This window comes from Coffea arabica, chromosome 1c, assembly GCF_036785885.1.
Source record: "Coffea arabica cultivar ET-39 chromosome 1c, Coffea Arabica ET-39 HiFi, whole genome shotgun sequence".
Taxonomy (NCBI): domain Eukaryota; kingdom Viridiplantae; phylum Streptophyta; class Magnoliopsida; order Gentianales; family Rubiaceae; genus Coffea; species Coffea arabica.
This window is the reverse complement of record NC_092310.1, coordinates 50,889,638-50,901,004: the sequence shown is the minus strand read 5'-3', so window position 1 is coordinate 50,901,004 and position 11,367 is coordinate 50,889,638. Positions and strand designations below refer to the sequence as shown.

Here is an 11,367-nt window from a genome sequence, read left to right as displayed (position 1 = left end):
AAAGAAAAAAATTTAAAAAAAAATATTAATTGTTAAAATTTTTAGTAGTTATCGGAGGTTTTGCCTTAGAAATATGAGTTTGGGAAGAATGAGTTTGGATTAGCCATTTTTTGGGGTGTTTTTGAAAAAGTTTACTGTAGTAGAATTTTTATAGTGTATTTTGGAGTTATTTTAGAAAATATTTTGGAATATTTAAGAGTAGAAAAGTTTTTAGAATATATTTTGGGATATTTTTTAAACATTAAGAAAATTTAGATTATTTTTTAGAGTATTTTTTAAAAATTTTAATAATATTTAAAAAACTAGTTTTTGAAAAACTCAGCGATGGCAATTATTGCCTTGTTAGAAGTTTTGTTAGGCTAATAAAGTAGGGGGTATGTGAGTGTTTGTGCATCTTTATTATAGTGATAGTTATGTAGAGATAGTTTAACAAATAAGATGTGGATAGATAATAATGAATATTGGAAGTGCATATTTGGTAAACTAATTAATAACATTATTTTTTTTACACCAAATTCTACTCAAACTTATATATGGAAAGATACTAGGAAAATTTTATGTACTAAATTGAATTCCAAAACTCTCAATCGAATTAAGTTTTATTACTAAATTGTACAAGTATTAAATTGATTTAAATTACTTGAATTTTAAAAAAAATTTTGACGAGGAGAGATGGGATTTAAACTCAAAACCTCTAATTTCTTATAATCTCAATCTTGAACATTTGAGTTATTTTAAAACTACTTGAGTTAATTTTGTGTTTATAGCTAAATTAAATTCAATTTATAATCTGAACTCCTTAATAGAAATATGCATTCTGACTCTTGATTTTCTAAACAAACCGCTTTCAATATTGCACCCCTTTTGGCATAGCAGCTAAGGATTTGCTAATCCAAATTGGATCAATTAATAAGAACGAGACACCTCTTCACAAAATACTGTATGCTCGATTCCCACTACGGATGTGAAGATTTTGTTAGTGAATGATTTGTAAAAACTTTATAATTTCGAGAGCATGCCTTCACCTGCACTGATGATTGAAGTTGAATTCACCTAAACTTCAACTTATATATATAAATAAATAAATAAATAAATAAATATATATATATATATATCTACCAACTAGATAAGAGAACAACTCAAGTTCTCCATTGATGCCAAGTGTCAAGGTCTCATTTGAGGAAACAAATATCATTTCTTTATTTTGGACATTAATGAGAGAGAAATGTCTATTTGAGCCTTGGTATTGAAGTTCAAAGGGCTAATAGTTCCTCACTATTTAGGGGCTAATTGGTAAAAATAGTTGAATTATTTTCATTTGATTCTTTTGTTTGGTTTTTAATTGGTGAGAAAGGTCAATTAAATCCTTTTATGAAAAATAGCTTTTTAAATAGTTGCTAACTATTTAGGGTTATTTTTGTCCATTTAAATTATTCCTTTTATATTTCTTTGGTCAAATGTAAATAGTTGTAAACTATTTGGGTGTCCTTTTATCACATGGGGTTCTAATTAAATATTCCAAATGTAAAAGCCGTTAGACAGCCAAAGTCTTCCAAAGAAAGATTACTTCTCCACGTCTCTGTTCCCTGCATTATAGAGCTATGACGAAGCACGTGACTTCAGTCTTTTCTCGTTCCAAACTGTGGGCCATTTTTGTACTCAAAAACAGTGAGGAAAGGAAAAGGTTTCGGCCCCTTTCTTTGGTTTGACAGGAACCAACGAAGTCAAATAAATGGTCTTATTAGTCACTGAAGTTTTTTTTCATTTAGGCAGAGTTTCCTTCCTTTTTCTTTGCGTCGCATAGCCTCTTCCTTTTTGCCGATTAGTAGCCAGCTATATGCGCCTGCAAAATGTTCAGTTTTCAGCCAATTCCTTCAACAACTTTGTCCTTCCTTTTAATTGCAACCCACAAATTCCTCCGCACGCACGTGAATTTTTGTTTTCCCCAAAAAATTAGGTCACTGAAATTTCTTTCCCCAAAATCTGTGAGCCTGCAAAATTTTCAGTTTTCTGCCAATTGTTCCAGCAACTAATTGTACTTCCTTTCGATTCACTTCCAAAAAATCCTCCTCATCCACGTGAATTCTTCTTTTCCCCCAAAAACAGCTCATTTTAGGTATGGCTATTGTACCGAGTTATCATCCATGGTACAGCTTTCAGAACTTATTATTTCCAACCTTATATATACATTTGTTTCCCACTTTTGCCGGTATTCAGAAGAGGAGCAAACAAAATCTAGGTATGTTTCTATTTTCTCTCTTCTTATTTTTGAGTTGCAATTTTTTTACTTTGAATGTTCTTCCCTCCTGTTTATCATTGGCTTCCGTTAATTAGACACTGCCATGTGTTTCATATTATGCATAAAAGAATGATTATGATGTAATTTATCGATTAACTTATGTTAATTTTTTTCTCTGTTTTTATTGATTTCAAATGTTGCCCGACTTTTGCCAACATTCAGCCGAGCAAAGAAAATACAGGTATGTTTCTATTTTCTCTCCTTCCATTTTGAACTGCAATTTTTTTTTCATTGTTGTTGCATCTGTCTATTGCCTTTCGTTAATTAACGACCTCCATGTGTTTCATGTTATGCTATGATGGTTATTTTTCGGACTAGCTTATGTTTATTTTTGCCTCTTTTTTAATTTCAAATGCTGCATGATGTTGCTACCTGTTTATGTATTGAAAAATTACATAATTTAGTGTTATTGTAGTTTGGGTTATTAAGGTAGTCATTCTATATATATTAGTTACTTTTAGCTATTCTAGGATGCTTTGATTTTGTCATTGTTATGTGCTTTTCGCTTAGTATCTTACTTCCTTTATAGTATTTATAGTAAAATTAGATTTTGATCTTTTGTGTTTCATAATGAAGAAAAAAAGAAAATTTAGTTCGAGTTTTAGACTGATAGATGAGATATTTGATGATGCTTTTGATCTAAGCATGTTAGAAAGAAGCAAAAAGAAAAACTTAAATATGCTGACTGAGCATATGAAGTTTACTGTCGATTCTTCTGTTTCTCAGCCATATTCTCCTTTTGTAATCAACAATGAGAATGACATTTGTGAAAATCACTTTATTGAAACATGTGTTTCACAAAATCACATCGATAGGAATCTAATTCTGCCAACTGATTGCAGAGGTAAATATGTTTGCTTCCCTCCAGAAAATGCTGGAGGAATTCATTATACCTCTGATTCTACTGACAATCATTGTTTGTTTGCAATGAATTCATCTTTAATCAATCTGTCTGATGTTCAGCCTGCTGGTTCATCACAAGTCAACTGCAATGAGCAATCATTTGTTATAAGAAGTCAGTTTCAGAGTGAGCAAGTCACAAATGTTAAAGGGAGAAATGGTTATTCTGAAATACCAAATCTAGACATGCAACTAACTAATTATACTCCTCCCCTCTTTGTGAATAAACATATACCTATAATAGGTAGTACTCCAATTATATCTTATAATAACAGGCCTCTGGAATATATTGACATATATGCTGGAGAGGTGATAAATAAGAAAGAATATAGAAGACAGGCCTACTTTAGATGGAAAAAGAAAAGATTCAGAGCAAAGTCTAGATCAATTGCTTCTACAAATATAATTAAAAAGCAAACAAGCACCACAATTGTTAATCATTGTTCCTCAGTTGTTGATGTTCAGCGTAGTTCTCAATGTCGTTCGAAGCATCGCAGATCATCTCTGAAAAAAACTCAGCCAGGTCTAGAGTTAATACTTTTCAAGTTTTCTAACATGTTTTTCTCCACTGCCATTAAAATCAATTGAATGGTTTGATTACTAAATGCTGTAAAATAATTGTATTTTAGGAAGAGGGTGCAAAACAGGAAGAGCTTTGTTGGATATAATTCCTAACAAAGCTGATATCCTACCAACCCAACTAGATTGTCCTCATTGTGGAGTGAAGAAGTTTTTTTCTGAGACAGCATATTTTTGTTGTCAAGATGGTGAAGTTGTTTTAGCTCAAAACAAAATTCCAGATATCTTTAAAGTGCTATTGACTTCATCTTCACAAGAGGCACAATCTTTTAGAACTCTTATTAGAACGTATAATAATCATTTTGGATTCACTTCCTTCGGTGTTAAAACTGATCTGACTCTCTCAAAAAGGAATAAAGGAATTTACACTTTTAGAATTCAAGGACAAATATATCATTTTCTGAATGATTTCAATTCAAGCAATGGTCATAGTAATAATTTACAGTTATATTTTAATGATTTTGAAACTGAAGTAAGCAATCGATTAGCAGCTTGTTCTAGACTATCTGAAAGTGTAATTAGAAAAATTATGCAAGTTCTTGAGTCTAATCCATATGCAAAATTTTTTAGAAATTTGAGAGAGGTACCTAATTTAGATAACTACTACATTGTGTTAAAAACTCTGCCCGGTGTTGATCAAAGAGTTTATAATAGACCAACAACTTCACAAGTTGCTGGTTTGTGGGTTGAGGGGCAAGAAAATGGAGAAACCGGCAGGCGTGATATTAGAGTTCATACCCATAGTGGTGCTTCAAAAAATATACAGTACTATTATGGATGTTATGATCCACTCCAATATCCAATACCTTTTCCTTTTGGTGATCTTGGCTGGCACCAAGGAATACCAAAGAAAGGAGCAAAAGTATATGGAAGAAAGAGGAAAAAAAAGCAACCTGTAGCAGATTTGATTTCCCCTGCAAATGCTGCTACAGCAGAACAATTAATCCAAAATGAAGAACATGGTTAGTACAATAACTATATACCATGATCTTTCATTTTACATATTTAATATTTATGATTAGACATTTAATGATGTACTATTATTATTTGCACAGCAATGGAAAGCATACATGAAGATCCAAATTTTGTGTCCCTTCGAGAATATTATTGTTATAAACTTCAGATTAGGGACAATGATGAATCTTGGTTATTACATTTTGCTCGACTTCTACAACAATATATTGTTGATCAATATGTGAAGCTCGAGACACAAAGACTCGACTTCTATAGATTACAACAAGAGGAAATTAGGAGAGAGTTCTTGAAAGGCATAATAGATGCTTTAGGATCCGGTGAGAGTCAAGCATGTAATGTTGGCTAGCGTATCATATTACCACCATCCTTTATTGGAGGGCCAAGAAATATGAAACGTAAATACATGGATGCAATGACATTAGTACAAAAGTATGGTAAACCAGATATATTTCTGACCATGACTTGCAATCCTAATTGGCCAGAAATAAAAGAACACTTAATAGACAAAGAAGAGGCACAAAACAGACCAGATTTGCTTGCTAGAGTATTTCATGCTAAGTTAGAGCAGCTTAAAGATGAACTTTTGAAAAAATGCATCTTTGGTGAAGTGGCAGCTTACACTTATGTCATTGACTATCAAAAACGTGGACTACCACATGCACATTTCTTGCTAATTTTAAAGTCAAAATTCAAGATGTATACCCCTCAAGAATATGATAAAATTGTCTGTGCTGAGATGCCAAATAAAGAGGAAAATGAACATATATATAATTTGGTCATTAAACATATGCTTCATGGACCATGTGGTTCACTTGATCCAACAAGTGTATGCATGAAAAAAAATGGAACTTGCAAGAATAATTTTCCTAAAAATTTCTGTGAGGAAACTATTCAAACTCTGAATGCATATCCTGAATATCGAAGGAGAGATGATGGAGTTCAAATTAAGATTAAATCAGTTCTTTTAGATAATAGATGGGTTGTACCATACAATCCATATCTTTTTGCTAAATTTGATTGCCATCTTAATGTTGAAATATGCTCTACAATTAAGGCAGTCAAGTACATTTACAAGTATATTTATAAAGGTCGTGATAGAACTAACTTCTGTGTAATAAATAATAAATCTGATTCAGAAATTGATGAAATTAAACAATATGTATCAACTAGATGGGTTTCTCCACCTGAAGCAGCTTGGAGAATTTTTAGATTTTGTATGAGTGAAATAAAGCCATCTATTATTCATTTACAATTACATTTGGAGAATTATCAGCCAATGAATTTCAAAAAAACAGCTAATCTTCAAAATGTTGTCAATAACTATCATTTGAAAAAAACAATGCTCACTGAATTTTTTTACATGAATAGGACAGATAAAGCAGCTCAGGATCTAAATTGTACTTATGTAGAGTTTCCTGATCATTTTGTCTGGTTACCTAATCAAAAATACTGGAAATTGAGAGAAAGAGGTGAATCAATAGGCCGAATAATGACTGCTCATCCTTCTAAAGGAGAACGATACTACTTGAGATTACTCTTATCAAAGGTTCGATGTCCAACTTCATTTGATGACTTAAAAACCTTTAATGGAGTTCAAGTAGAAACGTTCCAAGAAGCAGCATTAATTCGAGACTTGTTACAAAATGATAACAGCCAAGAAATTTGTTTACAAGAAGCCTCACTTTTTCATATGCCCTACGAAATGAGGCGACTTTTTGCAACACTTTTGGTTTATTCTTGCCCTAATGACCCAAAGGCATTGTGGCAAAATTTTGAATCTTCTATGTCAGAAGATTTTGCCAAATGTTCAGCAATGACATCTGCACAAGTGAAAAGAAATGTCTTGCAACAAATTGATGGATTTTTGCAAGCCATGGGAAAAAGTATACATTCATATAATTTGATTCCTACTGGATTCTCTTATGAAAATATAGAGAATGAAACTCGAGAATTAAGAGCAGAAAGAAACATTGTCATTTCAGAAACTGACTTAAATTCAATTCAGCTACTCAATGAAAAACAGAAAAAAGCATTTGTAGTCATATCTGAGAGAATTTACTCAGATAGACCTGGTGTTTTTTTCATTGACGGTCCAGGTGGTACTGGAAAAACATTTCTGTATAGAGCTTTGTTAGCTGATATTAGATCTAAAGGTTATCTTGCTCTTGCTACAGCTACATCAGGAATTGCAGCTTCCATTTTACCAGGTGGAAGGACTGCACATTCCAGATTTAAAATTCCAATAGATATCTTTGATGGTGCAACATGTCGGGTAAGTAAACAAACTTCTTTAGCTGCAATGATCAAGGGAGCAAAGCTTATATTCTGGGATGAAGCACCAATGTCTAAAAAGGCAGCAATTGAAGCTTTAGATGATCTCTTAAGAGATTTAATGAATTCAGGAGAAATATTTGGGGGAAAGGTAGTTGTACTTGGTGGAGATTTTAGACAAACATTACCAGTTGTTAGAAAAGGAACAAAAGCTGAAATGATAAATGCATGTTTGATAAATTCTCCATTATGGCACAAATTAGAGAAATTGCAATTAACAGAGAACATGAGAGCAAAATTAGATCCTTCATTCACGCAGTTTCTCTTAAAAATTGGAGATGGAACACAGGAAACAGATGAGAATGACATAGTAAAACTTCCATCTTCAATTGTAGTTAACTATAATAAGAGACTGATGCAATTGAAAAGCTAATCAATATTGTGTATCCTAAATTTAAAGATCCTTCAAAGAAACTGCATTGCTCACAAAATAGAGCAATTCTAACTACAAAGAATAACTTTGTAGATGAAATAAATGATGAATTGATCAAAAAATTTCCAGGAGATTTGGCTGAGTACCTAAGCTATGATGAAACACTGAATGAAAATCATCAATCTGAATACATTGATCTTCTGAACACTCTTACGCCTAGCAATTTGCCTCCACATAGGTTACTGTTAAAACTCAATGCCCCAATAATTCTTTTAAGAAATCTCGATCCTGCTGAATGATTATGCAATGGAACTAGACTGATAATAAAGAGTTTGAGCAAGAATGTTATTTGTGCTAAAATTGCAGTTGGTGATTTTTGTGGCAAAGAAATTTTTATACATAGAATTTCCATGCAGCCACCAAGTGATGAACAATATCCAGTTCCATATAAGAGAACACAATTTCCAATTCGTTTGTGCTTTGCGATGACAATAAATAAAGCACAAGGCCAAACTTTAGATTTTATTGGTATATATTTGAAAGAACCTGTGTTTTCACATGGCCAATTATATGTTGCACTTTCAAGAGCCAAAACAGCTTCAGCTGTAAAAGTCCTTATCAGGCCAACTTATTTTGATGAATCATGCACTGATCATACTAAAAATATAGTATATAAAGAAATTCTTAAAGTTTCCCAGATTACATTATCGGGTTTTAACATTCATGGCCTTTTTTGTTTAGAAATTTATTATTTTGTTTAATTGACTCTGATTTCTCTACCAATATAGGTCATCATGCTTAGACATATATCTTCAGTGCTAGACATTCAGAAAGGAGCAGAAAAGTGGACTGTTCTCGCACAAGTTGTTCACAAAGGGCACAATCAACTGACTCGTGAAGTTCCACCGAGGCGAATTATGCGCTTTCTGCTCACAGATACTGAGGTATGCAAATGATTTTCTATTTCTCAGCTCATTAAATTCATCTATGAGAATATTTCAGATTTTGTATAAGTACATTTCATGATTTGTCTGTTCATTACATTTGCTCAAGGAAAAATCCATAGTATTCATGTAACTGTATACATACTACAATATTAGAACTATAGTTTCATTGCAACTGAATACTCACCTAACTATTAAAGTATTCATATATATAATTTTAATTTCTGTGTGATAAATATGATATTAACCATTAACATGACAGTTATGTTTTAACTCATAATATATATAAAACTAACTTTTTCTAATCCTAATCAGGGAACAAAAGTTTCTGTTGTGACTTATGAACAACACATCAAGATCTTCAACAAATTTCTGCAGCCTTATCAAAGATATTATGTTTCTAATGCAATTGTGGTTCCTGCTGACCCAACATACAGAGTTGGGAGTTATGAATGCTCCTGGATTTTGAACTACAAGATTTTGATTGAAAATTATGCTGAACCTGTGCCACCTATGTTGCCTTGCATATTTGAGCTAACAAACTTCTCTGATCTGCACAAATATGCTGATTCAGATAACCTTTGCAGTAATTTTTCTTAATTATTTTTTAATTTACTTGACAGTCATTTGACATTTTATTGATTTCTTACATTCATATCAATATTTTTGTTTCAGATATTAGAGGCTTTGTCATTCACGCATTCCCAGTAAAACAGGCAGATCCAGATTGTACTTCTAGAGACATTATAATAGTGAATGAAGAGTAATCAAACCTGAATACTATCATTTTATTAAGTCGTTTTAGATTAATGGTAGTAGTTACAATTTGTTTGTTGTACCTGACAGGAAGAAACTCATGCTTATGACTCTCTGGAATGAATTTGAACATGATGAAGGGATCAAAATAGCAGACATGATTAGCACTGCCCCTCTAATCATAGCTCTCCGTGTTAAAGTGACCACATTCAATAGTAAAATTTTCACTATGCATTATGATTTCTCTATTGTTTGGCTTCTTAGTACTTTATGTTATAATTACTAAACCATTTCATCATTTTTACAGCTTTGTCATTCACTACAAGGTATTCATCTGGAATTCTGATTAGTCCTCCACTCCCAGATGACCTCTCTTTCAAGCAATGGTAAGTCTACTTTTTTTAAAATTTTTTTACCTTAAATTATCAATTAAATTTACTGGTACATTTTTAATTTGTGTTCTAAACATAATTATTCAGGTTTACTTTGAACAAGGAAGAAATCCAAAATTTGCTTAATGCTAAAACATACAGTGATGCTAACTGTTTACTTCCTCCTCCAAATGAAGAGGATATCAAAGCAATCAGCACTTTTCAAGCATCATTTCCAATTGTAAGAGCTATTTGTTATTTTAAAATTCTGCTTAAATATAACTTTTTTGTCTCTAATTGACATTCAAATACCATTCTTGGTTGCTTGACTCAGCAAAAGGCAGCTTGGGTGCAAGGAACTGTCAAACTTGCATATGGATTCACCAAATATTGGACTACTGCTTGTGTGAATTGTCACAAAATTGTGAATGCTGACATTGACTGGATCATTCATTGTCCTTTATGCAAACAGCAAAGTGAAGTTGAACTGAGGTTAGACCATAAACTTATGTTTCTAAATTAAACATTCTTCGCATTTATTACCATATATTAATCTTAATTCCTTCACTTGACTAAAGGGCTCGCATTCCAATTATAATAACTGATCCTTCGAGCTCAATACATTGCATTATATCTGGAGAAGATGCTGAAAAAATGATTGAGTTCACTCCACTACAACTTAAGCAAGCACAGGAAGATGTAAGTACAAATTTCATGTCTTATATTCAGCCATAAATACAAATATACATAGACAAGAATTCACAGAACCTAACTTAAAAATTTTTCTGCTGTAGGGCTTTGGAATAGATACTGAACTTAATGATGCCTTGAAAAAATACACAGTTGTCTGTTTTCTGAAATCATATGAGACTCTCTTCCAAGGTCAACTGCAGAGAAAGAATACTGTCATCAAGGCTTACATTGCAGCTGAACTATCGCACCATCCCCTTCCACTGGCACTTCCAGAAAACACTCAAGTTTCTTCTGCACTTGGCAGTTCATCAGCAAGGTATCCAGAAAAATCATCAAAGGATCAGATGTTCACACCAACAACAAAGTTGGTACTTGAAGAAATTGCTGGAGCCAGTTCTTACAAAGAAGGGCAGACGTCTACAACCAGTGGAGCAAAAAGAAGTCTTGACTTTCCAGAATATTTACCAGCAGACACACTTCCTGAACATGCAACAAAGACTGCTGAACAGTTTGCCAAAGAACATGCAAAATCATATAACCCACCTGGCAATATGAAGGATAGTCCAGCAAAGAAAGCTAAAGCAAAGGAAGACTGATATGGTCTAATTCTGTACTTTTGTTATATCTTTTGTTCATTGCCTTGATGACTGTCTTGATTGCTTAGATAATACCTTTTGAATTATATTATGATCCCTTATTCTTTTGACTTATAAAGTAATGGATCCTAATATATCTATGAATGGTTTAACCATCAATGTTGTAATTCAATAGGCAATGAAGCTTATTTATACCCCCTAATATGTAACTGTGGCTTGAACTGAAGTGTGTGTTCTGCTAAGACATGAATGATTGAGTTTATGTAATCTATGGTTGTGATTTGCATATTCATTATTTACCTCTTCATTTTTCAGTTGGTCATATAGATATATGGTCTCGATTGCCCAACTGTGATTGAGTTGTTGTGATAAATATGATATTAGTTGATCATATTAGTGGATAGGCCGCTGCATATCACGGCCAGAACCATGCTAGTATATGTATATATAAAAGATGCTAAGGATCTCCTGACAGACTCACCACTGCATGATCAATGCCAGTCCCAAATGGGACCAACGCATCTCTCTCCAAAGCTCGGACTGCAATGCT

General features: G+C 32.7%; 1 protein-coding gene across 2 annotated transcripts; it reads left to right on the top strand.

The window, feature by feature from the left end:
- Positions 1–1,617: 1,617 nt before the first annotated feature.
- Positions 1,618–11,109, top strand: LOC113742040 (replication protein A 70 kDa DNA-binding subunit B-like). Of its 2 annotated transcripts, XM_072076062.1 has the most exons (11): positions 1,618–2,239; positions 2,462–2,480; positions 8,246–8,401; positions 8,717–8,987; positions 9,077–9,164; positions 9,248–9,372; positions 9,465–9,543; positions 9,637–9,769; positions 9,863–10,020; positions 10,107–10,227; positions 10,323–11,109. In XM_072076062.1, exons 1-11 carry the CDS (start codon positions 2,145–2,147, stop codon positions 10,815–10,817), a joined length of 1,740 nt encoding a protein of 579 aa, XP_071932163.1. In that variant the 5' UTR covers positions 1,618–2,144; the 3' UTR covers positions 10,818–11,109. The 2 variants fall into 2 exon arrangements, with proteins under 2 accessions (XP_071932163.1, XP_071932169.1); XM_072076068.1 differs by lacking the exon at positions 2,462–2,480.
- The last annotated feature ends 258 nt before the right edge of the window (positions 11,110–11,367 follow it).

Excerpts from the sequence above, each read along its gene's own strand:
- LOC113742040 (XM_072076062.1), top strand. The coding sequence starts at position 2,145 with ATGGTACAGCTTTCAGAACTTATTATTTCCAACCTTATATATACATTT. Across the intron at positions 10,021-10,106 it reads CAAAGTGAAGTTGAACTGAG|GGCTCGCATTCCAATTATAA; the intron begins GTTAGACCATAA and ends ACTTGACTAAAG. Across the intron at positions 10,228-10,322 it reads TTAAGCAAGCACAGGAAGAT|GGCTTTGGAATAGATACTGA; the intron begins GTAAGTACAAAT and ends TTTCTGCTGTAG.